The sequence below is a fragment of the Vitis riparia genome, chromosome 4, assembly GCF_004353265.1.
Source record: "Vitis riparia cultivar Riparia Gloire de Montpellier isolate 1030 chromosome 4, EGFV_Vit.rip_1.0, whole genome shotgun sequence".
Classification (NCBI taxonomy): domain Eukaryota; kingdom Viridiplantae; phylum Streptophyta; class Magnoliopsida; order Vitales; family Vitaceae; genus Vitis; species Vitis riparia.
Window position 1 is genome coordinate 761,235 of NC_048434.1, and position 26,545 is coordinate 787,779.

Below are 26,545 nucleotides of genomic sequence, written 5' to 3' on the forward strand. Positions count from 1 at the left end.
GTTTATCGAATCAAATGAAAAATACATTATCGAGAAAAAGACGAGTTTGGATTCTATAATTGAAAAATGTTTTTCAAAATGTGTTTTGTAAAACACTTCGCTTTCCATGAAAGTAAGATCTTGAGTTTGAAAGTGAAACAAGCATGCCGACTATATTGTGCCAAGCATGGTCACATGGGTCCACGTGACGCCTTAAGTGGAGGTCATGCTCTGATGTGACGCCAATTTATTTTGTAAAAGCGAGATTGCCCAACATATAATTGATTTAAGAGTATGTTTCACAATCATTTTAAGAAATATTTTTAATATTTAAAAAAAATTTATCATTCAAATATTAAAAAGATTATAAATATTTTCTAAATTGAGTTATAATGGAATTAAATACATCCCCTAATACTTTAAAATTAGAATTTCGAGGGAAAATGAAAATAACATAAAATAGAAAGAAAAATAAGATGAAAGAAAAAATATATTTAAATTTAATAAATTATTTTTATATATTATTTAAAACTCGTTTCACTTATTTTTAATATTTATGTATGATATTAAATAATTTGAAAATATTTAAATTTTTAATTAATTTTTAGTGTATTCGGTTTTTTCATATCGTAAAAAAAAATTATTTCATTAAAAAAAATTACACTTTTTGAAATTTGTAATCTTTTTCAATTTAGTAATTATTGAAGGACAATAATGTTACAACCTTTAAAATGCACTTAGAGTCCTTTGTTTGGCAAACTTCCCCCCCCCCCTCCAAATTTAGCATATGAGACTTATGTTATTGCTTCCAAAATACGGCGAAAACCCTTAACCTTGCAAGCCCATGTCATTATTGGGTGTTTTACTTCAAGTATTTTTAATTGAAGTGTTTTCTATTTGAGTGTTTTTATAATAATTATTTATCAAGTGTTTTTTTGGGAATATTATAAGTGAAATTTTAGATTTTTTAAAAGTGTTTCATAAATTTTGTCAAATACTTTATTTCTCTTTAAAAGCACTTCTTAACTTAAAAATGTTTTTTAAAAACATTACCATACTCTTAATATTATTATTGGATGGCTTTTTTTATAGCAAATAATGAGAATACTTATCAAGAATAACTTAAAATCGACATATCTTTAAGCAAAATTAGGTCTTCACATCAAATAAGTAAAATTGGCAACTAAATAAATGATCTAGAGTCGGACGAAATATGCATTCCAATTCACACCTACCTCAATGTTGTGCTAAAATGTGAGGAGATGTATTTGGCAACCACGTGATTAAAATTCTTTTATCAAAGAATGTTATAAACAACACTGTCGAATATCTAACCATCCTTCGTATGATAAAAGCAAAGTACATTTAGGTTTTGATGGTGAAATATTTTCAAAAATAATTATTTGATTTTAAAAATTTGTTATATGATGTTTTGTATAATAAAAGTCATTTGTTAACTTGAAATGTTTTCAAGGTATTTTTTAATATTTTTAAAAAATAAGAATAACTTTTATATGAATATTCATTTTCAATTATTCTTCATATTTTTGTAATAATTTTTTTAAATAATCATTAAAAAGTAAACAAAAACAATAAAAAACAAGTAAATATATGCTTGCCAAAAATACCTTATTGTTTGTTTTCTAATAACCGAAATTGTTTTTTTTATTCTTTTAAAAAAAATATATGAAATTATTTTTTAAAACAACTTCCTAACCTATCCTTATATCAAAACTATATTAAAATAAAATGAGACGATTCAAAGAATACTCCAAAATACACCGAAAAAGCTTTACTTTAAGAGCATCAAAAGCAAGTATCATTGCAAATCTAACTATGCTTACCTTGATAAAAGATAGAAATTACAATTAAAAGTCCATTTGACCGTGATTTTAGCACGTGTTTTTAGTCTATAAAATGTTTTTGAAAAAAAAAACCAAGTGTTTGATAAAATTTAAGAAACAATTTTAAAAATCTAAAAAATCACTTATAATATTTAAAAAAAAAACACTTGATAAATGATTCACTTAAAAACACTTTCATTAAAAATATTTTTAAAGTGTATTTAACAATGATTTTATAAAATATTTCTAATATTTTTAACATTTTAAAATTTTTATCTCACAAGTATAAGGAATGTTATAAGAAACATATTCTTAGTAAAAATATTGTCAATCACAATATTAAGTTAAAAATATGTTTGGCTCAAAATTTTGAAATCATTCGCAGAAAACCATGAGGGGCATTGCTGTAAATTTAACAATCCCCTTTCTTAACATGAGGATCCTATAACTTTATCGTTAATTCCTTTTGTTAGACTGGATTTATGACAAGAACTAAACATTTTTCTTATGTAATCTCCAGGGATTACGTAGAAGTTTAAAAACTATTTTTTTATTCAAGCTCTTAACTTTTAAAAATAAATAGTTAAAGTACACTGAAATATCAAAATAAAAACAACACAAATATTTATAAATATTTTAAATAATTATTTCAAATATATATTTTTATAAACTACAAAACTATTGTTTCTCATATTTTAAATATTTTCATTTTATTTTATTTTTTAATCAGACAAGGAGTGAATTCATGAGATGTCATTTAGATAAAAAAATAAAGAATTTAAAAAATCCACCTAAGCAGGGACAAAGGTTCTATGAAACATTAAAATAATAATAAAAAACGGAAAGTCCATCTCAGAGTTGAGCTGTCCTGAATTTTTTATCGCCAAGTGGATAAACTTTAAGTGTACTTGTCTGATGACATGTCTTCATTGTCTTCTTAGTTTTAACCTTTCTCCATTCTATTTAAACTTTTGTAATAATTTTTATGAATATAAAAATATTTGTGTAGTATTTCTTTTGGTGCGGAATATCCATTGAAAGAGATTTGGTAATAGGCGAATCACGTCTACCATTGGACACATCGAACAAGTTGATTGCGACAAGTGGGGTGAGACCAATTAGAGGCCCCAAACCAAACCCATGCTACTATGGTTGGTGCTCTTCGAGCTGTCCTCTCCATTATTTGGCCCCATGGTTCCGAGGGCCAATATCACATGAGTGGGTTCACATCAATGGAAAAACAATTATTGGGTTAAGTAACCCAACAAAAATATCTACAATACTTACCAAATATTAAGGGTATGTTTGCTTACAGTAAAATTTGAGGAATAGAGAAAAAATGCATAAAGAAAGAAAAGGTGAATGTAAATAAAATATGAATTTAAGTTATTAGTAGTTATCAAATAATATTAAGGAATGAGAAAAAATGATTATTGAAAATAATTTTTTCATGTGTTGACGGTTTATGAGAACTATAAAAGAAAATCAGATATAATTAAAATTAATTTAAAATTTATATATTTTTAAATTATTTAATTTTTATATTAATGAGCTAAAATAAGTAAAAATGTATTTAAAATAACATATAAAATTAATTTATTAATTTTAAATTAATATTTTATTTTTATTTCCTTTATATTTTCCCTCCATTTTTTTTGAAACCAAACATAATATTAAAGTTAATAAATTATTTTTATAGTTATTTCAAACTCATTTTACTTATTTTAACTTATCAATATAAAGATAAAAAATTTTGAAAATATAGAAATTTTAATTATATTTATTTTTCTTTTGCATTTTCACATGACAATTAGATATGAAAAAATAATTTTTAAATGTTTTTTTCCTTAATTACTTTGTTGGAATGAAGCATAGCGTAAAATTATCTTCAAATGAATTTAACTCGATGAATTTTCCTCATTTATTATGTACTCTATGTTAATGTTGCTTTTGAAATTGAACTTTAAGTAAAATATTATTTTTAGACTTTTTTTAATATAATTTTTTTTTCCTTTTGTTTGAATTTTAAAGAATAAAAGCGTGGATTAGGTTTTTGATGTAATTTAAACATATTCAAATTTCAAATAACAAAAACAAATAAATAGTGTTTGAACAACTAGATGGTTGCCCCAACTTCACATTAGACCCATAAGTACATTAATTGCATAATTATTCAAAATAATTTGGTATTAGTAATTTGTAATAAATTATTAAAGAAAAATAGTTTTCTTAGATTATTCTCCACCAAGTTATTTATGTGTGAGTTTGGAAGTGATTTTATAAAGTATTTTAGCGTTTTTAACACTTAAATGATAAAAATTATTAAGTATTAGAAATATTAAGAGCATGTTTATCAGTGATTATAAAAAAAATATTTTTTAATATTTATAATATTTGAAATTTTTTATCATTTAAATGTTAGAAATATTAGAAATGTTTTATAAAATCATTTCCCATTGTAAAAGTATTTCCTAAAATCACTACCACGAATCTTATATTTATGCATAATAAAAAGGTTTTAAGAGTATTTGTCTTTCTTTTAATTATTACTCAAAATATTTTGTAAAAAAATAAATAAAAATATTTTAAATTTATTTTGAAAAACAAATTATTTTTAAAATAAATTATAAAAGAAACTGTTTTATACCATAAGTATAGCAAATATGTTTTTTAAGTTAAAAAACTATTCTTTATTTTCAAAAATACTTGTATCGACTATATTTTTTTATTTGCTTTTGATAGAAAATAGTTTTTGAAAATTTATTATGAAAGTAAATTATTTTTTAAAATTAATTTAAGGCGAATTAATAGTAAGCTGCCATACTTGCATGGAGACTAGGTTTAAAAAAATATATTTTATATTTCAATTTTCAAATAAAAATTTGATTCCGAAAATAATTTAAAAAAATGATTTTCTGATAACTGTTTTTGTATCAAACAACCTTATATTTCCATCAAGAAAAAACATACCCATATTTACATGCCTATATTTTCGTTAAAAAAAAACCTAGAAAAAAAATTATTTTTACTCTTAGAAAGGAAAAAAAAAAAATCTTTAAGACAAAGCACATGCTGAAAGTGGCCCACATGGAGAGGGACAGGGCAAGAAAGAGTATGCAGATCAAAGGGGATGACTTGGACAAAAAGACCAAATTCATGGTTATTGCCCTTTGTATTTTGGTCACAGATCTCCCAATCTAGCGCAAAAATTTCTATGCCAACACGGGTGTTTCCAGTTCTATCCAAACATGGCCCACACCGAAGCACTTTTTGCCTTTTTCCCCCTTTTGCAGATGAGCGTGAATCATCTTCTAAGGAATCCCTAAATAAGCCACACCAATACACCGTCTTTTTCTCATAGAATCTGTTCTCGTTTCTCTCTCTTTTTCTCCGTTCTTATTCGTTCTTTTATTTCCTGCATCGTCGCTAGTTTTTGTTTCTTTATCTGTTCTCTTCATCATTTTCAGCTACAGAGCGCCTTTCCACCCCAATTAGGTCAACCCGGTTATTGAGGAATTGGTGCAATTTCCAAGGAAAAGAGCCGATTTTGGTACCTGGGTTTGCGTGTTTCCAGCTTTCTGTAAGTGGGTTTTGGTTTAATCGTTGTTTTGTTCGTCGATTTTCTCTCAATTTCGGAGGTGGAGAATCGATTTTGGCTTCTGGGTTTGCGAAATTCTGGGTATGTGCAAGTGGGTTTTCGTTTTGGAGGTCTGATTTAGGTTAATTTTCGAGAAAGAGAATTGGTTTTGGTATCTGAATTTGTCTAATTTTTGTTATCTGCTAGTGAGCTTTGGTTTTGGAGGTTCTTCACAAATTGCTGGAATACTCAGGGAAAAGAACCGATTTTGTTATGTGGTTTTGTGTCAATTTTGGGTGTCTGCAGATGGTTCTAGGTTATGGGATTTGGAAGCGAATTTCATGGGGAAACTAGCTTTTGTATTTGGGGTTTTGTGTTGAACTGAGGGTGATATATAAAGAGAAAGAATGAAGAGAGGGAAAGACGAGGAAAAGATCATGGGGCCTATGTTCCCAAGGCTTCATGTTAATGATACAGAGAAAAGAGGGCCAAGAGCACCTCCAAGAAACAAGATGGCTCTCTATGAACAGCTTAGTGTACCATCTCAGAGGTGCAATCCTGGTGTCATGCCTCTCAAGTCTAACAACGCTAGCAACTTGGTGCCTCCGGCGTCATCGAGTCAGGTAACTTTGAGGATTTCATGGTTATATCTTCATATTCTTTGTCCATTTTGTTAAGGCTTCTTAACTGGTTTATGTTATGATGCGGTTGTTTTCTGTTTTTGAAGGAGAAGATTGAGTTTTGTTCTGTCGTTTTGATTGATTTCAGTTTTAATTAATGGATCGACATGTGACCTAGATTTCATATCAGGATCAGAGGTTGTCTAAAGGGGAAATTTAGGGATTGTATGGTTCTAGCCTTGACATTTGCTATAATATTGATTTGCTTGTTCCGAATAAATATTGGATCTTTATGTTCATTCTAGGATTTTGGGTATCGTTTTTGCATTTTTCTCAGGCTCATTGCTCACTTACATTGTTAAGCAGCTTCTGTGCAGCACAGTTAACCTTGCTTTTTATTTGGGACCTCTCCCAAATGGGACACCTAAATCCATACCCAAGAATCATTGCTCCTCAACCGAAGGATATTACTCCCTTAACTTAGTCTGGAAAATTGATCAGCAATTGATTTTGGCTTTCTTGTTATTTAGAGTATATTTGGGACTAATTCAGCTTAGTGTACAAAATGTTTTATGTTACAGTAATTTTTAGTTGGCACTCTTTTTGGAAGTCAATGGCAAGCAAAGCAACTGTTTTGAGGGGCAAGTTGTTTATCTGTTTGTATTTTAATTTTTTATTAGTTTGTTGGTGTGGTGGGGTCTGTAAAGCTCTTAACTGGCTTTGTGATCGGCAATAGTTGTCATCTCTGTTGTAGTTCACAGATGGGGTCTTGTTCTTGTTTTTCCTGCCTGTTCCTATTTTACAATATTCTCTTTTGATTTTTCTAAAGAATTTTATGAAGGGACAAGATCTGTCAGTTAATGTTTTTATTCAAAGAAGAAATCTTATTGTTGTTCTTGATTGCTATAGCAATTTATGGTTGCAGGGAAGTGGCCATGAAAGAGGTGTGTTTTTTCCGCATCACATATCTCCCTCAACTCCAACGCATCTGCCAGAGAAGCTTCATGCTCGCCATTCTGATGCAGTGATTTTGAACACTCCATTGGCTCAATTTGAGCAGAGAAAGAAGCAAGGAGATGAAGATGATTTTAGAGTTCCTATATTTGTTCACTCAGGGACAGAATTTCATGGTAGAAACCAGAACAGCATAGATAGGGAAATACTTACTCCCAGCAGCTCAACTTGTTTGGGTCATTCAATAAATCTCCAAAATGCTTGTGAGAAGGAACTAAAACGAACTAGCTCCAATGGTCTTAATGTGAGACAAGACATGAGGAGCCAGGGTGATGTGAATCGGAAAGATTATGTGTCAAGTAGGGAGTACTCAGAAAAATCTGCCTCAAATCTGTCAACTAAAGAAAAAATTGATGAATCTATGAAGCAAGTCAATAAACCTTCAAGTGAAGATTTTCGGGATCAATCATCAGCTAATTTTAGCAGCTTACATGATACTGATGGTTGTTTACTACAAGGGAATAGAGCAGGGGCACAATTAGGAGAACCTGATCATGTTGATTGTGTTTCAGTTGAGACTGCAAGAGATGCACGGAACGCTTCTAGGGTAAGAAGTAGTTCATATTCAGGAGATGGTCTTGGTAGTCCTAGTGAACCAGATAATGATGGTGCATGTCGTGGAGACAAGACATGTGGTACATTACAAAAGGGAAATGTAGACACAAATGATGACTTATCTGAGACCTCCATGGTGGATTCTATGTCAGGCTTGGATATAACACCTGATGATGTGGTAGGAATAATAGGTCAGAAACATTTTTGGAAAGCGAGAAGAGCAATTGTCAAGTAAGTTTCCATACCCTTCTATTAATGGCTACTTCATTGTGATGCTTTTGGCTTATCATAATTGAGGTTGCCTTGTGAAACTTTTCTCGGTATACTGAATGACAGTATTGACTTAGTGAAAAAAATGTCATGGCTAGACTTAAGCTTCAGGGTACCTCATTTTTTTTCCTTGTCAAAATATCCATCTTTGTTAATAGGTGATCTTAACCTCTTGATTTGACTGATTTTATTTGAGGTTGCCTTGTTAAAATTTTCTTAATATACTCGATGATAATATCTACCTACAAAAAAAATTATTATGGCTACAGACTTAAGCCTCGTGATATCTCTTTTTCTTTTAAATATCCATGCTTGTCAATAAGTACTTTGACTTTTTTGGGTTGCCTTGTGAAACTTTTGTGAGTTTACTGAATAATAGCATCTAATTATTGAAAAACTTTCAAGGTCTCAGGCTTTATCTTGATGATGCTTCATTTTTTAATAATGGAATAATGTATTATAAATGAGAAAATTGCAGAAATGTCTCAATTGCCGCACAAAACATGCAGAAACAATTCAACCTTCATATTAAACAAGTAACAAATTTTTTATTAATGGCAGGCTTTAGAACTGACAAGTAGTTACAATCAAATCATGGAAAGTTACATATGAGCCAATGCGCTTGCCCCCAATTAACAGTCAAATATTTTTGAAAGATGAATGGCTAATGTGTGTTTGGTACAAGGGTTTGATGAAATTAAACAAGTTGAATAGAAACAGTGTTCTTGGGAAATATGATTAGGTCCTTTTGGGGTAGTGAAAAACAGTTAAGATAGATGATTGTAAGAGGCATTTGGTAGGAACTTGGAATATTTTCTATGTCTATATAGATTGTAGCGCCATGATCCATTTAGTGTGAATTTTAGAAAGTGTTAATTGCCTTGGAGGAACTGTGATTGTTGTACTGGGAAATGATTAGGTAATCTTAATGAGTCTTTGGGAGCTGCAGAAGGTTTGTATTTCTTGGGATTGTTTCTTCCTCCTTTTCTCAGAATTCAAAGCTGGATTGGATTGTTGAACATCATATTAAATATTATTACAATAGGAGTATAGAATATTTTATCGTCTTGAGTATAAGAGTTGTTAGTATGGCTTGGGAGAGGAGATCTCACGGTGTGGGGTCCTGCAGTCCCCTCAAAGGTGACCGTTTTTTAATTATTGACAGCCCTTACAAAATTTTAATGATCAATCATCTTCTAGCAGGGAGATGGACTTCCCTTGTTGAGGTGCTTTGTGCTGGCAAACCATGAGAAGATGGATCATCTCTTCATTTGGTGTCCTCTGCCCTTTTGGACGAACAAAAAGGGCAACAAATTGTGAAGGATAATCCTTGGAGCTATTTTTCCTTTTGGGAAGAGGAATTTTGACAATTTGAAATTATTTGGGGGACATGGTGGCAAAGAGTATGGTCTCAATAGTATCTTGATGGCTTCTAATTTGAGGGTTTTGTGGGGTTGAGATTCATACTCTTTTTTATATTTGTTCTTTAGATTATGATTTGCCCCACCTGTACTCTACGTGCTGTAAATTTTCATAGTCGTTAATGAATTGATTCTTTAATTTTTTAAAGAAATCTGTAAAAGACTAGAAATGCAAAAAGAAAAAGAATTTTGCTTTTATCTTTGAATCTGCTTCTTCTTGCATTTAGCTTCCATGTTTCCATATAATTTGTTGTACTGAATATAACATTTGAAATACTTGCAAAAATGATTGTGGTTGGGAAATATGTCGAAGATCTGGATTTGTAAGCCATAAATTTTTTTATGTTCATCACTAGTGTAATAGTATTTCTATGCCCATATTTTACTTTCTTGTGTTTGATTAAATCATTTTCATTACAATCCTAATGACAATGGAGTGCAATGACTGCTGTATAGGGTGATAGCATGTAGAGTTAGGGAGAGGTTTGAGGACTTGGAGACATTTGAGAAGATAGGTTGCTATTTTGTGCGTTGTAGATCCTGTTCCCACATCTTCTTGATTAGAAAATGGTTTAGGTTTGCTGTCCGCACTATTTCACCTGCAACAGAACCAATAAAACAAATTTATTCATTAGATCACCCAAACAAGAACCTAAATAGCTTTATAATAGAGGGAGGATAACCCAATGGAAGTTGGAGAATCAATTCAACCTATTCAACCATTTTCGAAGCTTCCGCATGTGGTAGATTTGGATTGTATGATAGTCTTGTTAAAATGATACCATATAATGCCTGATAGTGCATGTGCCTGGTTGATTATCGCTCTACATGCAGTTGTATATGCATCGAATTTACCAATATCATGTGATTTTTTTAATTAATTCCTGTTACTCTGCACAGTCAACAAAGAGTATTTGCTGTACAAGTGTTCGAGTTGCACAGACTGATAAAAGTAAGGCAGTTTCTGTCCACAGATTCTAGAATGATCTGGCATTATTCCTGTATATATCCTGTAGATTTTGAAAAATTCAGTTTGAACTTAATCCTTCATATTCAAACAGGTTCAGAGATTAATTGCTGGATCACCACATCTTATGGTCGATGAGAGTGCTTATTTGGGCAAACCATCTTTAAAGAGCTCTCCTGCAAAGAAACTACCATTGGAATATGTTGTAAAACCACCGCCAAATATGGTCATGCACAAAGATGATTATGAGAGGGCAAGCGATCAATTGGAATGTTCTGCGGAAAATGCAGTTGGGAAGACACATCTTCCATCTGTGAAAAATGGTAATCCACCTTCAAATTATGGGCCTTATATAGGAAATCCACCACCAGCACCTGCGCCCACTGATAGCAAAATGGGTCCTTGGTGTTACCCTCAACCTCCTGGGCATCAATGGTTGGTTCCTGTAATGAGCCCTTCTGAAGGACTTGTGTACAAGCCATATCCTGGCCCTGGATTCATGAGCACAGTTTGTGGAGGATGTGGACCAATGGGGCCAGCTCCCATGACAGGTAGCTTCATCAATCCAGCATATGGGGTTCCAGCATCTCATCATCATCAAGGAATCGGTGTTCATCCTGGTACTCCTCCCATTGGTCATGGTTATTTTCCCCCATATGGCATGTCAGTGATGAACCACCCAACCATCTCAGGTTCAGCTGTTGAACAAATGAATCGGTTTGCTGGACATGGTTCACTCAGTCAAAGTGGTCAGTTATCAGGTGGAGGAGCCAGCTTTAACATGCAACATCAGAACTCATGTAATGTGCCAACCCCAAAGAGAGCTATTCCACAAGGTGTGAAGTTTCCAATGTCGAAGGACAGTGAGTTCCAAGGAAGCACAGCCAGTAGTCCAAGCGAGAGAGAGCAACAAGTTGGGACAGGTGACACTGCTGAAGGAAGAGACCCGCTTCCTCTGTTTCCTATGGCTCCTGCTGCCGTTCCAGCAGGAGATCCCCAGCCTAATGGTACTGATCAGCCAACACGAGTGATCAGAGTTGTACCTCACAACCCTAGATCTGCAACAGAGTCGGCTGCAAGAATTTTCCAGTCCATACAAGACGAGAGAAAACAGTTGGACTCTACTTAGTTCATAATGTGGCATAAAATTATGAATCTCATTCGGTGAATCATCTTGTGCTCATCTAACTGTTGTAATGTTTGGTTATCCTCTCTGTACTCCTTTTTGGTATGATATCTTGTAACGGGATTTTCATTTTATGATCTGATTATAGGTTATTCATATGTAGATATGTTTCCTTGAAGATCATATGAAATCAATGTTATATCAATATATTGTCCTTCCTGTTTTCGGTTGGTTTTAGGCAGAGCGGGCATTAGTCGCTGCTTGATTTAGGAAAAGGGTTTCTTTTTTCAACACTCGTCTGTTATCTATGTATCTTCAATTGACCCCTACCTTTTAACAGCGACTCTAACCCCAGTGGGTTGTCAGGTTTTGCATTGATGGAAAGACTGCTGTATGCTGTAGCCAGTCTCTGTACAAGAAGTTCGAAGGAAAAGGTCTGCAACTCAAGGGATTGTTCAGGAAGAGACCTTCCACTCCAAATTGGTATTTGTTTTTTTTTTCTATGTTTCTTAAAGGATTCTAGTGGGAGAATGGAGAGCGATGATCATCTCCCCTTGCTGATTTTTCTCTGCCTAGTTGGTCGAGAGGCCAAGATTTGCTTCTGGTTGTCCTGGAATCAAATCATTGATATCCACTTAACAACCCTCAATACATGATCATCTCTTTCAAAATTTCACCTGATGTCCTCACTGAGAGTTGTTGTGTGGATCCACTCCCTTCTCAGAATGCATTTTGTTCATGGAGGTTGATGCTCTGTCAATGTAGTGGTCCATTTTACGGGCTTTTGCCTGGTTCGAAAAGGAAGATACCCCGCCCAGCTGATTTGGAATATGGGTTTGTGACTTTACATAAGAGGGTCGTCGTACTTCCAGCCTTCTAGGATTAGGACATCCTTCTAACAAAACTCCAAAATTCAGAATTCTCAAACTCAACCTTCACTTTATTCATAATCACTTTGGATTTGATACTGATGCTATTCATTTACAGTCAAGCCACCCTCCAGACCCCGCACAGTATAAAAACCAGCCCCAGTCAGCAGACACTTCTCCCTCATTCTCGTCATAGCAATTTTTGTTCGTTATATTTGGCACCAGAAACCATAGTATTCTAGTGAAAAACTTGTCATCTATAACTTGGATACCTCTGATGAAACTGGCCCTCAGGTTACCCATCGGAAGGAAATGACCGCTACCCATGTCTGTCTGCGTGTGTTGCCCATGTGCTCCCATGTGAGCTGAGTTTATGACCTTGCCTCCCCAAGCCAACGCCTCAGCCCGGTGACTCAAGCTGGTGAACAGGGTGGTTGTCCAGTATCCCACTGGCTCTGCTTGCACCAGGAGCCACCAATTTGTACTCTCCTTGTCCTCGAACATTCCTCAAAACCCGAAAAAATGACAAACATGGTTGCAACAATTGGAAGCAGATGAATACGTCGTATATTGCCAGAAATATGGCGAAGAGAAGGACTTTCTGTTTGTCAAGTCGTTAGTAAACTGAGGCCCCTGTCTCCTTCCCAATGTAGGTGAACAAAGCCAGGGCATTGAAAAATATAGCAGCCTGCGTTGTTGCCACCCTGAACACCCACAAACCATTACCAAGAAGAATACATGTTAGTCCCAACTTACAGTCCAAAAAAGGAAATTCTTGTATGATTGTTTGATATCTCGCCCATTGTATTTATATTTTAAATTTCTATCTGAGGCATAATCTTCGTGATGTAGAATATTTATGAAGATAATTTTAAATAGCTGATTGGGAGGGGATTCCCAGAGGATTCTGAGTGGGGTAAAGAATCATTTCAAAATGATTGGAAGCATTTCTTTACAAAAATAAGTCAGAGAAAACTGATTTTTATTTTTGAGTTTCCAATTGGATTTTTCAAAACCTTATTTTATGACCTTTTTCGGATTTCCATCACAGACATAAGGTAATCCTCATCGTTATCTCTACGTTACCATATCATCCTTTTCTAAAAAGTATTAAAGAAAGGAAAAAATATTAAGAAAAATAATTTTTATTTAGTGTACCAAAATGTAAACAAAATCATATATAATTAAAATTATTTAAAAAACGATATATTTTTAAATTATTTAATCTTTATACGAAATAAGAAAAATAAGTGAAATAAATTTAAAATAATTTATTAATTTTAAATCTATTTTTTATTTTCTTTTGTTTTTATTTTTTTTCCATTATTCTTTCTCTTTATTTATTTTTTTCACATAGTTTCTTTCAAATTTTCTAAAAACCAAACATAGGATTAACAAATTAGAATTTGACCTGTATTTTATGGTTTTTAAGAAAGGAAGATTAAAAGCAGATTCCTTGTAGATATTAACACAATCAATATGCATGGATATTGATGTGAAGAAGGTAATGAAAATTCCCATATTTGTTGACCATTGAAAATTCAAATCACTTCCTAATTTTCGACCGGGCCTCTAGAGAACATATCTTGCATGTATAGGTAAAGAAGTTAAAAGTTTTGATTTTGTTGATTGCAAAAATAATCCTATTAAGACATGAGTACACAATATACACCAAGCTTACATTTATAATGAATCAAAACCAAATCAAATGACTAATGATCAAAAATCCAAAAACCAAAATGAGAGACATTGCTTTATTCAAAGTAGATGAAAGAGTTCTCAATACCATTCAACAAGCAATAACAACTATGAAATTCAATCCTCAACAATGACCAGACCCTCCAAAAAATAATCGTGGTTCGTCCCCTGGTCCGCTCAGAGCATTAAAGGTATTATAGCATTGAAGCTCAGATACATAAGTTTCTTTATCTACCGGATACTTCCATTGAAGAGAAAAATCCAAGTCCCTAATGCGAGCAACATAGGATGCAATGCCATAGAGGCTAGTTGGAAAAGCTCCACTCCCCATTTGTGTTGTGGTGTGATTGGCCTGAGAGTTCAACACCCTTGAGCTATAAACTTCTCCTCCCCATTCAGCCACTATGGCACTGAACTTTAAATTGTCAAAAAGGGTGCCTGGCCAATACCCTACTTTGGTCTCAGATCCGTAGTCTAACCACCAGTTAGAAGTGACCGGATCCTGCATTCAAATAATTGATTGTAACCACTCACACCATATTAAGCCAATGAGAACTTAAACTAAACTACTGTTGGATTGGGTTTAAAGATCATCCAAACTTTTTATAACATTTGACATTATACTTCGTGACTAAGTTTAAAAAGCTATTATTTGAATCATCTCTTTTTAGACTTAAGAGCGACATTGTTCCACCCTAACATATATCAAGTTAATAAAGGCTGAAATGAAAAAAGCTATTACCATATAAATGCTAACACCAATCTCGTATTGCGGTCCCGATGCAACCGACACGGGGTCCAAAGCCGTGCCAAATGATATTTTGTTGTTAGTTTGCACAAACCCTGCACAGGTGAGGTCAAAGCAACCTGTAGTATGATATGCATCACTCTACAAAAAAAAATTCCAAAACAAGAAAGAATGGAATAAGTAGTAAGCACAACTTTATTGCTTGGAACTTGTTCTTCTCATTTTGTTAGCAGTAGCTTACAGTCCAGTGTATGAACGATCGAGGCTGATCATTGCCGTATAAGGCCGGGTACACCTGAAAAACCAAAAAGATACTAGATTTTTTCAATTTTGTAGAGAAAAATTTGGTATTGATGTGATATGTATATTAATTTTGACTAACCACCCATCCTGATTCCACACTATCATAATTTGACAGGTTGCCGCTCTTCAGCCAAATTTGACCACTACTGTAATCATCAGGTAAATCAACTGTTGGCTTCCAGACATTAATCGCCCCGCTCGCTCCTAAAAATTGGTATTCATAGGAAAGTAGGACCGCTTTCTGATTCAAGAAAGATCATAAAATGTTCGAAGTTAGATTATATAAACAACCCGGGACCTCTAGTTAATCAAAGCTCTGATACCATGTTGAGTTACCAATTAATCTAAAAGCTTAAACTGTGCTTACAGATCGATTGGTTTCGGGACCGACTGGGACATCTGTGCCGTTAGGACCTAATGATTTGTCAGGTTTAATAGTATTTTCTTGGAAAGGATGGGAAGGGGGCTTCCTCCCAAAGTGTTGAAGAGAAGCAGCTCTCAACAGGTCCTTTTTTTGGATTCTACGAATGGGAATTGTTCCCTTCGGACAACTTCCACTTCTTTGCCAAATCTGTTTCACCTCAGACCCTCCAGCTTTGGAAGACTCTTTCTTCATTGCTGGAGACACCCCTTCTGGGACATAATTGGGTGCCATCTACATTTTCTCAAGAAACAAACAGGTAACAAATGAGATACCGAGTTAGAATAATAAAGCAGGGAAAGGAGCAATGACAGAGACAAACCTGAATAACGTGCTTTTTCAGTGCAGGATGATCTAAAGCGGGTTGCTTGTGAATGTCAACACAGTCGATAATATCTCCATCTTCACTCTACAACCAACCATAAAATTAATTTTCTATTCATACCATAAACCAGAAATTTCTCTGTCCGATTTTCATGCTAAATATCGAATCTTCTATTGAAAGCTCCATAGAAGTTCTGACCAAGATATCGTCTTATGCAGATTAGATTGCAACTATAGTTGAACGACATGATCGGTTAGCTTGCTTGAGGTTGATTTGATTTAATTTAGATGATAAATTGGATGCATATTAATTTAAGCTTCGACTGCAATTTATTTTTAAAAATAACTCAAATTTGAAGTTTAAAATATGTTTATAATTCTTAATAAAAAATATAAATGTGATTGATTTTGAATGAGTTGGATTGGTTTACCGGACTTTCACTTACACACTGAAGTCAAGTTACCAACTCGGTTGATGAGAGGATTGGAAGATGATGATAGAAAAGATACCTGAATGCTCTTGACTGCAGGCTTGTTTAGAAGCTTCAATTTTCTGTCAATTTCCATTTCCATGGAAGCTTTTCTTTCTTTGGACATCCCATACACTCCATTACTAAAAACAATCAAACCTATTCCCAACAAAAGAAACACATTTTCTATTCCCAACCAAGAAGAAGAAGAAGAAACCCTTTTGCCCATTCTCTCTCTCTCTCTCTCTCTCTCTCTCTCTCTCAGGCTCATTAGCAACAATATATACAGTCAACCTGCATGAATCTTTCTCTGAATGCCAGATGATATACTTCCAATTGTACACGAGCATAAAAGGAATATAAAAATACTCAGATAGAAAGTCAACTTTTTGGTAAATGATACAAAAGGAATACTTAAGGATAGTTTTCTTGCAAATCTTCCTTTTGTTTGCACACATACATCCTATGCTCCATATTTTCTCAATTGAGTAAATCCTTATTTTCTCTTTCCTTGCATATTATCCTCTGATGCCTATGCCATATATTGTCTTTCCAACTGCGTCTGCAATGTATACTAAACCAGCACCTTTTTTTGGGGTTTCCTTTTAAAATCTTTGACAATATTTCAATAGGAAAAAGGTTGTTATATAATAAAAATCATAATAAAAGCAAGAAAAATGTTACAGTAAACAACTCCATTGATCATCTGCAAGTATCCCTTCATGGGCACATGGGGTTCTTACCAGGACCTCCATAATAGAATTCAGGATCGTCAATATAATCTCCAACATAATAAACATCATAACACTCATACTCGTCTGCATAAGTAAAAACCCGCTCGGGGATTTTCAAGGGAGCAATATTTTCTCGAACCCGCATTCTTCTTACGCACCCTGAGCCAAAGATTGGGCCAGGAAATTTTCCACTTCCCATGGCTGTTGCAGTGTGGGGAGGAGGAGAATTCCCTATCTTTGAGCTGTACACTTCACCTCCCCATTCAACAACTTCTGCCCCATAACTTAGCATCTTGAACAGCTTGTGAGGCCAATACCCTATGTTGATTTTCCCTCCATATTGCACCCACCAGTTATTTGTGTATGGATCCTATCACCAAAAACAAGATGATAAGAAGATAGTGTGAGTAATTTATGATCAAACCCTCGATCTTCAATCAAGGAGATTTATCTTGACCTTATAGATATAAATTGTTATTTGAGAAGGGAGCCCTCTGGGGACTGAGATTGGATAGATTGCTGCACCAAGAGCAATCTCACTACTGGTTTGAATAAAACCCGGGCAGGTGAGATCGAAACAACCTGTTGTCTTTGAAGCATCAGCCTGATATATACATGCAGAAAACAGATATCACATTTCATTATTAGGCCTAATTTTAAGTTAAAGATCAAATTTAGGTGAGTGATTCTATGGTTGACAGTAGGCAGCTTACAGTCCAATACACAAACAATCGAGTCTTTCTGTCCCCGTAAACACTTGGATTTACCTGAAAGGTATTAAAAATTTGTGAATCTAGTATAAGCTTTCAGTGTAAAAGACCACAGACAAATACGGTCAAGGGGTCGGCTGGGATAATTTCCTGCTTTTGGCTTTAGCAAGGAGCAGAAGCTGAAGCCAAAGCCAAAGTCATTAGTTTCAAAGTTCTAAAAATTTTATTAAACATAAAATAACTTCTTACATAACGGGTGTAGAATTAAGAGGAATTGGAGATAGGTTGAAGAGACTACTAACCGCCCATCCGGATTCAACACTCTCATAAGCATAATAAGGCCCATGCTTTAGGCAAACTTGAGAAGTACTGTACTCATCATCAGACTCAACATAAGGGTTGAAAACTTGGATATCTCCTTTACCGCCTGAATAATTGAAGCCTTCTGTAAGCAATACTGCCTTCTGATTCAAGTTACAATGAGTTAGGAACACACAGAAGGAACTGAAAAAGTAGTGAACTTCATATATTGGCTTCTGACTATAATATATTCACATGAAAATGGAATAACTAGGGTGCATACCGAGTGATTTGCTCGTTGAAGATATGAATTTTCACTGTCATTACCCAGTGTAAGCTCATTGGTAAATCCTGGTTGTTTCTTTCTTCCATATTCTCCAACTGAATCTGATTTTAGTAGGTCTTTGTTTTGGATCCTTAGGACTGGGATTGTTCCCTTAGGGCAGCTTCCACTTTTCTGTCATAGCTGTGATGTAACAGTCCTGGAAGACTCTCTTTCCCTGCCTCCAAGCTTTGCTGCTATGGTTTCTGCCCTTGTCTCTGTTGTTGGATCATAACTAGGTGTCATCTGAATAAGAAAACCAATGCATTTGAATCAAAAGAGGATGTCATATTCATTTAAAGAAGGAATAACTAAGAATTCTTTTAACGCATACCTGGATGGTGTGGTTCTTTAGAGCAGGATGATCAAAAGCGGGCTGCTTGTAAATGTCAATGCAGTCAATGACATCCCCATCTTCACTCTACAGGTAATATACTCTGAGAATGGTTAGTGATGCCAAACTCCGTGAACTTGTATAATGTAAAAACAGAGTTCTGTAACTTTTCTATCAGACCAAGCGCATTGGCCCTATTTCGGTATTTCCCTCTATCCCGTACATATACAAAGCACTACTCAAGCCAAGTCAAGTCAATAGAGTGTCCTGTATTGCCATTCCATTCTATCTAAACCAACTTTGGTAACTCACATTCTAAGGCATATATGCATTGCTAAATTTTACCTTCTCCTTTTGTTTACCCAAAGAATTCACTTCATCCAAGCACTTTAGATGAGATACATTCTAATCTCAGCAGCTCCTTTTATGTGGAAGTGGGGGAGGAGTATAGAACTAGTTCACCAAATCCCCAACTTGGCCAGTCAAGTAACATGTGTAAAACAGTTTTGAGGCATTTCATCTTCTCAATTCAAGATTTATTATGGGCTATGAAGTAAAAGCATTTCAGGAATCATAAAATAGTATTCAAAAATGTGGCAGGAGAAATGATACCTGAATGGTTTTCACTGCATGCCTATTGAGAGCATCTACATTCCTTCCAACTTCCAGAGACTTCTGTCCAGCGACTAAGTTACCCTCAACAACCCCATAACTCACTCCCATGAAAATCATTCCCAACAAAATGCCCACACCTCTGAATCCCAACTCAAAACAACAAACCTTTTTAGCCATTTCATACAATATATCTCACACCAATCAACCCATTTGATCATACAAGCATTCTACACAAAGAAGATGCAGGCAAACAAATGTTTCTAACCCAGTGAAAAGCTTCTAGGCGCTGGAATATAACGAAAGCGAGAGATGAAATACACACAAATTTCATGATTTACCTTCTTATCATCCAAATTTCATTTCCATCTTAATCAAATTGTGTCACAGATTAATGAAGAATACTAGCAGTTACATGTGGAAATGATCAACAACTTACAGCTGGATGATAATGTAGACCGAAGCCTGAAGTATGATCATGCAGAAAACCGCATCAATCCTCTGTTCCAACTTCCTCCTTCATGCCTATATCAACATTACCAAAATGCCTTCTTCAAAAAATGTGCTTGATTCTAGCTTTTACCAACTGAAAGCCTTCAATACCTGGACACTGCCCAGTTAAAAATCGGTCCCCTCGATTTAGCTTCAATGACCTCATTCCCAAATTCTTGTTATCCTCGTAGCTCTAAGCAAAATAGGGAGAGAGTAATTGAGAATGAGGTAAAGGGGTGCTTGCAACCCACCTCCTTCACAGTCCAGAAAGTAAGAAATTGGTTCAGAGGCTTCACACTGAGACCTCCAAAATCTTAAATCGTCACTACCATTTGGTTAGGACATGGGTCCACTGCTTCTGGGCCCAACGATTTTCATGCATAATTTGCAGGCAAACATTCAATGAGACAGTGGAATCTTTATTTCCTAGCCAACCAAACAGAACGGGAAAGTTCATCATTAGCAACCGTATGGTTTCTACATGTTTCCCCATTTTTGGGAAAATATGAATTTCCTCCTAATTACCATCACAAACAAACAAATGAAATTGATTTTCTTCCCCTTTTTTTTTTCTTTCCCTCTCGCCAAACGGACCCTAAATGAAAAACTCACGTCAAAACCCAACTACTGGAGTTGAAAACCTGCATACTCAAATCACACCCATCAAATACCTTCATATATACAAATGAAATTTATCAAGGAATGAAGAATATACAGACAGATTGAAAAACCCAGAACAGAACAATAGATTGATAATAGAAATTCACTGAAGCCAAAACGGAGGAAGTAGATTGTTAAACGGTGACGTTTTAATGGAAATAGAGCGAAGCAGTAAGTTTATACGACGTCGTTTTATTGAACGGAGAAGTATGAGATCAAGGTGACAACTAAGGACTTGTTTGGATACGGCTTTATAATTGAACTTTAAAAATACAGTTGACATTTTTTTTAAAAAATAATAAGAATATGTTAGATTTTTTATATCATACATAAATGAATATTATCTTCACATAAAATAAGTTAAAATACCTTTTTCTTTTTATTTAAGTTCTTAAATAGAATTTTGTTTCTAAAATAAATCTATATGATCCGATTGATTGCGTACAAGTCATTGTAGCAATGAATTCGGGGAAAATAAATAAAAATATATAATTCTTTTCTATTATATTAGAATTAGTTAGTGATCCCAACTCTACAATTAATTTCATTCACATTTTCTAAGGTTTCGACTAAATCCATCTACTCTCATAATTTAAAATTTCTTTAAATACCTTATTTTATTTTATTTTTCATATTTACTTACCTCTCCTTTCACTTAAAATAAAAGAGGGATGTGCACAAAGAAATTTCAAACTCATCAAAACTAAATATATTTAGCTAAATTAATAATCTTAATTATTAAATACACACTCTATAAAAGTTAACTAAAAATATCTTAAATTTGTTCTAAAAGATATGTTATATCAAAAAATTGTAGAATGTGAGCGAAAAAAAATGTTTTGTTCCAAATAATAAAAAGACACATCCACATAAACTAGACCCTAAGGTCATGTAGAATGGGATAAATTTTGAATACTAATTAATTTGAAATTATTTCTTCATAAACTCAACATTTCTAGATCTTATCCACAATGATAAATAATAATAATAAAATTTGATATTTATAAAGTTTGGGTGGATTTATTTTAATAATTTTTTTTTAGAAAACCTGTTTTCTAATATGTCCCTAATATTATACTAAAAAAAAAAATCTTATTCATGGGATTTAGCGTAAATATATTAAGTTATCATTAGTTTTAAATACGATGGCTTAGTATTTTAATATAGTATTTCATATATAAAATTTATTTTTTAAAAATTATTAAGAGTGCGTTTGATAGTGATTTTAGATGGTATTTTTAATCTTTCTAATAATTAAAAAATAAAATTTTTTAAATGTAAAAAATGTAAGAAACACTTCATAAATTTACTTTCAAATGCATTCTAAAAATACCTATCTAAAATCTTTTTAAAAATAAATTTTATAAATCCAATAAGTTTGCAAGGTGTTAACCGTGGACTAAACCTTGCGGGTATAATGAAATTCACCCGAATAAAAAGCCTTTTGATATATATATATATATATATTTATTTCTGTTATTATTATTATTAAATAAATAAATAAATAAAACTCTCACACAGAACAATCTTCAGGCCTGCCCATGCCACAGTTCTCTTAGGGAAAAAAGCCCAAAACCCCAGCAATCATTCACTGCTGAGTCTGGAGGCAGACACCCCAATCCTCGCGAGGATCAAGAGAGATCTTCATTTCCACCCCAAACATGGTGAACTACATGTTGATGATCACCGGCGAGCTCGAGAATCTCACCAATCTCCAGCCTCAAGGCGGCTGCGACGATCCTGATTTCACCTACTACTTCAAGGTCCCTCTCTCAATTTCTTCTGGGTTTTTTCTTTTTTTTTTTTTCATTTATACATTTGGTTGCCGAGAAATTGCACGAAAATGGATTCGGAAATGCCATTTCGAACTTAATCCCCTGCAGGAAACGGATCGCTGAAGTTTAGTGTGTTTCTTGTTTTGACTTTATATTTAGATGATATTTTTTTTTTTTTTTGTGTAATTTGTATTTTTGGATGTGTAGGTGAAATGTGGAAACTGTGGAGAGGTGAGCCAGAAGGAGACGTGTGTGACATTGAATGAAACGGTTCCTCTCCCGAAAAGCAAGGGAACTACTCATCTGGTTCAGAAGGTCAAATCTCTCCTAATATGTATACGTTTAACTCTATTTGGTTGCTGATAAAATTGAGGAAATGGAAAGAAAAATGTTTTACATCATAGGTTTTATGTTATTTCTGCTACCAAGAGACGGAAAAGAAAATCATCTGAATTAAGAGAATAATTCTATGTGGCCAGTTGAGCGTGTTTAAGCTTAATGAAATAGTTCCTCTTCCTAAGGACGGGGAAATGCTAACCTAGTTCGGAAGGTGAAATCTCTCTGTAAAAGCATTTACAGAGTTTGGTTGCTGGGGAAACAGATTGCAAATAAAATTTCTAATCTTAGGTTTTGTGTTATTTCTGCCACTAAGAAATGGAAAAGAAAATCCTCTGAACTGGTGAAATAATTATATTAGGTTGATTCAGTCCCTCTCCTTTTCTCTGTATATGTAGATACATATATCTACACCTGTTTGGTTGGTGAGAGAACTTTGGGAAGTGGAAGAAAATGAAGTAATCTGGGGTCTTGTTTATGTTCTCATCGTTTCACACATTTTATCAAATTTGTGAGATTGATTAGACCATGGATTTACTTTGAACTTTGAAGAATAACTTGTATCTAATAAAAAGTGGGTTAGATTAGATGATTAAAATTTGAGTGAATTCTGAAGCTGGTTATCGTTCTGATATTTGTACCCCACATGAATCTTGGAAGATGCAAACAAAAATAAGAGAAAAAGAAAAAAAGAAAGGAAAGAAAAATGGAAGAAGAATGAAAAATAAGTTTGAGCTCAACAGTATTTTTCTTCATTATTATTTAATTTGATACTTTCTTCAAATAGAGAACAAAGAATTTGGAAACGTACAAGTTTTTAAATAATTTTCATTATATTTATTTCACTTTGTATTCTTCATAGCGAACCAAAAAGAAAATTTGAGATCCGTATTTCTTATTTCCCATTCTTTCTCTTGTTGGTTTTCACGATCCAGAAATGGAATCTTAATGAATTCATCCTGAACTTTATGCCCTGTGATTTTCCCCTTCAACATACATGTATGCAAGCATTCTTGCTTTCATGTATGGCCTCAATCTCTGTTATGATGTTCCTTTCAATTGTTTGACTGCTTCTACCCATGCATATGTTTAAGCTATTACAGAAAATGTGTAACTATCTTCATGAGTTGCATCTTTTCTCTGGTCTACAGTTTATTAATTCTCTTTATGAGGCGTATTATATGAGTCATACAACCAGTCATACCAAGTTTGTGAAATACATAGCTTACTCTTGTAAGTTAAAATTACATTCATGTGGCTCTTCTGCATCATATTTAAAAGAATTATCTTCTTCTGATGCATTCCTGTCTTCAGTGCAAGTTCTGTGATAGGGAGGGAACTATCTTGATGATCCCAGGCCGAGGTCGTCCACTGACTCAGGAAATGAGTGAATCAGGGAAGTTCACCCCCTTGATGTTATTGGACAGCAGGGGTTTTGAGCCGGTGGAATTTTCTTTTGGTACCGGATGGAAAGCTGAATCCGTAACTCTCTCTCTCTCTCTCTCTCTGTTCACACACACACTTGTAAATGCTGGACATCCTTTTGCATGAGAATTCTAATTTCCAATGTAGTCACCAACACAATCTCAAGGGCTCATTTTGATTGCAATTTATACTCTGGACTTAATTGTGATTTACAGCTTAGCATCAGAATCAAATTGTTGTGGTAACATGTTTTGATTAATTACTAAAAATGATTTCATCTAGTGCTAAAAAATGCCTTCTCCTTAATCCTTGCACATATTTAAGAATAAAACTTTGTGCTTATTTAATAGGCATGCATCTGAAGTTCTTATAACCTAAAAGCAGCTGCTGCATTCTTTTATGATGGTTGTGTTCTCATGTCAACATCTCCTAACTCATCTGTGTAGATGGAAGGGACTAAATTTGATGACATTGACTTGTCTGGAGGGGAATTTGCAGAATATGATGAGAAGGGAGAGTGCCCGGTGATGATATCTAATCTCCGCGCTACTTTTGACGTGACGAAGTAGACAGTAATGTTCTCCTGCATATATTTTCGCTGGTATATAGAAGAAAGTCATGGTATCTGAACCATAAGCTAATTATAAGGGAAGCCATAATGTACTGACGTTTTTCAGATAATGGGCCGTTGAACTTTATCATAAGCTTTTTCTGGACCTTCATTTGTCCATTAATTTGCCGTGCTAATACATTCAATGAAGCTTTTAGACAATATTACAAAACATAATTAGGTGTTTAAATGTGTTATCTGAGTTGGATAGAGTCCTTTCTCATTCCATTGTGTTTCATCAAGTTTTCCTAGAATGTGTCTGGAGTTTTAAGGCTTGTAACCATCATGCCCTGCCTCTTTGGTAGGACCCATTGATCAAATGGCCTGTCTAATTTCTTCTGAAGTGACCTTCTAGTTAATAGCAGAACTCTAATCCTCTTTGAATAGTTAATTGACTGGCGGGCAAGGTCTAACCCAACTAGGGGTGGTTGGAAGACCATTTGTGGTGAAGGGCATCTTCACATGTTGGTGGAAAAGACCCTGAATCTGCTGGGTGTCTTTGAAATTAGAACAATTGCATAGATTGAAGTCCCTTGTAAGCAGTGTAAGCCATCAGATAAGGCCCCATTATGCTTAACCTGATCACCGACCTTAGCATTCCCAATGTGGATTTCTTATGACACTTCTATGCTTAGATGTGTTGGATTTCTTTGCCCCAAGGGTAAGTCAAGGTGCAGATTGAACGTCTTGACCGGGGTTCGAGTCCCCTCGCTGCAGAAAAGAAAATTGTAGTACTTTTTTTTACTTTGCCCCCTTGGTAAGTCAAGGTGCAGATTGAACGTTTTGGCCCCGCATTGCCCGCCCGGTTTGCCCACTTGGACACGCGCGCCACCCCGCGGTCAATACCGATGGAAATTTCATCCGAGTAATTGTTTGCTCAGTATTTATGTAATTTTTTTACAGACTTTGGTTCTTTATGCCATCTGTCGTTAAGAATTATTAAACACTCTTACCTAAAATATCTTTATTTTTATGTTTTTTTTTTCAAAAATAAATTTGTGTGAAATGACATAAATATCCTTTTTATCAAATAGGATGATTTTTAAAAAGCCTAGTGGCTAATTTTGTATAAAAAATTTACGGTTAAAAAAAAAATCTTGATATAAAAATCAGGATAATGTTGTTTTTTTATAGAAGTTTTGTTTTGATTTCATACTTATTTTTTATAATATTATTATTATGATTTAAAAATTATAATTTTGGTATAGCAAAGCTATTCTTTTACACGTCAAATTTATTTATTTATTTTTTAAAACGTTGGGAACATCAAATTTATTTTTAAAAAAACGTTGGGAATAGAGATATTTTTTTGTGGGCGTTTGAATCTTCTCGTAGATGCGCGAAACACTGAAATATGGTGTTGTTACGCGGATTGGTCCTTTGTGAAAGGAGGAAAGAGGGTGAACACGACGTCGTTTTTTGTAGACAAATATTTAATATGATTAGAACCAAACGAAGAAGGAGTCATCTTTGTACACGCCAAGCCTTAGACAAACCCAACTGCATTCCTCCAATGGAAACGCGCCACGAAGCTCAAGTCCAAAAAACTTAGATCAAAATCATTATGGTCGCGTGGCGGTGGCTCCGCAAACTGTGGGTCGTGAAACATCATGTGACCGATGTTTAACTTGTCACGTGTCAAATGGTCCCAGTCTCTTGATAATTAATCAATCACATGCACGTACAGGCACCCCATGTTAACCAAATTTATTATTTATTTATTAACCCAACACATCTCAAAACCCCATAATCGTAAAAATTGCATTAAAAAAAATTCTTTTTTTTTTTCCTAAAATTTTTAATCATACTATAACTTTCTATTGCTACACTTCAAAACAAATTTCTTCTGAAATAAAAAAAGGTTTCCCATAATTAAATTCCTATGTTTTTGCCGTAATTAGGGCCACTTACACCATAACCTCTGGAAATAAAATCGTAACGTAATGAATGGGGTTTCAAATTATAACGTTTTTCTTTTCCAATCTAATATTAAATTGTTCTTTTATAACAGAAGAAAAATTCAACCCCA

General features: G+C 34.0%; 6 protein-coding genes across 6 annotated transcripts; 2 read left to right on the forward strand and 4 right to left on the reverse strand.

Moving 5' to 3' along the window:
• Nucleotides 1-5,027: 5,027 nt before the first annotated feature.
• LOC117912586 (protein EARLY FLOWERING 3) lies at nucleotides 5,028-11,648 on the forward strand. The gene is made up of 5 exons (XM_034827234.1): nucleotides 5,028-5,502; nucleotides 5,608-6,023; nucleotides 6,946-7,820; nucleotides 10,181-10,232; nucleotides 10,342-11,648. Exons 2-5 carry the CDS (start codon nucleotides 5,808-5,810, stop codon nucleotides 11,374-11,376), a joined length of 2,178 nt encoding a protein of 725 aa, XP_034683125.1. The 5' UTR covers nucleotides 5,028-5,502; nucleotides 5,608-5,807; the 3' UTR covers nucleotides 11,377-11,648.
• Nucleotides 11,649-12,350: 702 nt separating this feature from the next.
• LOC117912667 lies at nucleotides 12,351-12,746 on the reverse strand. Its single transcript, XM_034827354.1, has one exon. It carries the CDS (start codon nucleotides 12,744-12,746, stop codon nucleotides 12,351-12,353), a length of 396 nt encoding a protein of 131 aa, XP_034683245.1.
• A 1,318-nt stretch (nucleotides 12,747-14,064) lies between these two features.
• LOC117912668 lies at nucleotides 14,065-16,435 on the reverse strand. The gene is made up of 7 exons (XM_034827355.1): nucleotides 16,247-16,435; nucleotides 15,735-15,821; nucleotides 15,359-15,646; nucleotides 15,071-15,232; nucleotides 14,930-14,983; nucleotides 14,683-14,829; nucleotides 14,065-14,442 (listed from the first exon to the last, which is right to left on the reverse strand). The coding sequence occupies exons 1-7, from the start codon at nucleotides 16,433-16,435 to the stop codon at nucleotides 14,065-14,067; spliced, it is 1,305 nt and encodes a 434-aa protein (XP_034683246.1).
• A 491-nt stretch (nucleotides 16,436-16,926) lies between these two features.
• LOC117912669 lies at nucleotides 16,927-18,322 on the reverse strand. Its single transcript, XM_034827356.1, has 5 exons — nucleotides 18,278-18,322; nucleotides 17,953-18,114; nucleotides 17,654-17,707; nucleotides 17,398-17,544; nucleotides 16,927-17,310 (listed from the first exon to the last, which is right to left on the reverse strand). The coding sequence occupies exons 1-5, from the start codon at nucleotides 18,320-18,322 to the stop codon at nucleotides 16,927-16,929; spliced, it is 792 nt and encodes a 263-aa protein (XP_034683247.1).
• LOC117913605 lies at nucleotides 18,322-19,458 on the reverse strand. Its single transcript, XM_034828617.1, has 3 exons — nucleotides 19,219-19,458; nucleotides 18,607-18,693; nucleotides 18,322-18,518 (listed from the first exon to the last, which is right to left on the reverse strand). The coding sequence occupies exons 1-3, from the start codon at nucleotides 19,396-19,398 to the stop codon at nucleotides 18,411-18,413; spliced, it is 375 nt and encodes a 124-aa protein (XP_034684508.1). The 5' UTR covers nucleotides 19,399-19,458; the 3' UTR covers nucleotides 18,322-18,410.
• A 2,451-nt stretch (nucleotides 19,459-21,909) lies between these two features.
• On the forward strand, nucleotides 21,910-24,699 carry LOC117912006 (CXXC motif containing zinc binding protein). Its single transcript, XM_034826408.1, has 4 exons — nucleotides 21,910-22,133; nucleotides 22,353-22,460; nucleotides 23,796-23,963; nucleotides 24,353-24,699. The coding sequence occupies exons 1-4, from the start codon at nucleotides 22,032-22,034 to the stop codon at nucleotides 24,473-24,475; spliced, it is 501 nt and encodes a 166-aa protein (XP_034682299.1). The 5' UTR covers nucleotides 21,910-22,031; the 3' UTR covers nucleotides 24,476-24,699.
• Nucleotides 24,700-26,545: the final 1,846 nt, after the last annotated feature.

Excerpts from the sequence above, each read along its gene's own strand:
- LOC117913605 (XM_034828617.1), bottom strand. The coding sequence starts at position 19,398 with ATGGCTAAAAAGGTTTGTTGTTTTGAGTTGGGATTCAGAGGTGTGGGC. Across the intron at positions 18,694-19,218 it reads ATGCAGTGAAAACCATTCAG|AGTGAAGATGGGGATGTCAT; the intron begins GTATCATTTCTC and ends TATTACCTGTAG. Across the intron at positions 18,519-18,606 it reads TAAAGAACCACACCATCCAG|ATGACACCTAGTTATGATCC; the intron begins GTATGCGTTAAA and ends TTTCTTATTCAG.
- LOC117912668 (XM_034827355.1), bottom strand. The coding sequence starts at position 16,435 with ATGGGCAAAAGGGTTTCTTCTTCTTCTTCTTGGTTGGGAATAGAAAAT. Across the intron at positions 14,830-14,929 it reads GATCGTTCATACACTGGACT|AGTGATGCATATCATACTAC; the intron begins GTAAGCTACTGC and ends TTTTTTTTGTAG. Across the intron at positions 14,443-14,682 it reads TTGGTGTTAGCATTTATATG|GATCCGGTCACTTCTAACTG; the intron begins GTAATAGCTTTT and ends ATTTGAATGCAG.
- LOC117912669 (XM_034827356.1), bottom strand. The coding sequence starts at position 18,322 with ATGGAAGAAAGAAACAACCAGGATTTACCAATGAGCTTACACTGG. Across the intron at positions 18,115-18,277 it reads TACCAATGAGCTTACACTGG|AAGGCAGTATTGCTTACAGA; the intron begins GTAATGACAGTG and ends AACTTGAATCAG. Across the intron at positions 17,545-17,653 it reads GATTGTTTGTGTATTGGACT|GCTGATGCTTCAAAGACAAC; the intron begins GTAAGCTGCCTA and ends TGTATATATCAG.
- LOC117912667 (XM_034827354.1), bottom strand. The coding sequence starts at position 12,746 with ATGTTCGAGGACAAGGAGAGTACAAATTGGTGGCTCCTGGTGCAAGCA.
- LOC117912586 (XM_034827234.1), top strand. The coding sequence starts at position 5,808 with ATGAAGAGAGGGAAAGACGAGGAAAAGATCATGGGGCCTATGTTCCCA. Across the intron at positions 6,024-6,945 it reads CTCCGGCGTCATCGAGTCAG|GGAAGTGGCCATGAAAGAGG; the intron begins GTAACTTTGAGG and ends TTATGGTTGCAG. Across the intron at positions 7,821-10,180 it reads GCGAGAAGAGCAATTGTCAA|TCAACAAAGAGTATTTGCTG; the intron begins GTAAGTTTCCAT and ends TACTCTGCACAG.
- LOC117912006 (XM_034826408.1), top strand. The coding sequence starts at position 22,032 with ATGGTGAACTACATGTTGATGATCACCGGCGAGCTCGAGAATCTCACC. Across the intron at positions 22,134-22,352 it reads ATTTCACCTACTACTTCAAG|GTGAAATGTGGAAACTGTGG; the intron begins GTCCCTCTCTCA and ends TTGGATGTGTAG. Across the intron at positions 22,461-23,795 it reads CTACTCATCTGGTTCAGAAG|TGCAAGTTCTGTGATAGGGA; the intron begins GTCAAATCTCTC and ends TCCTGTCTTCAG.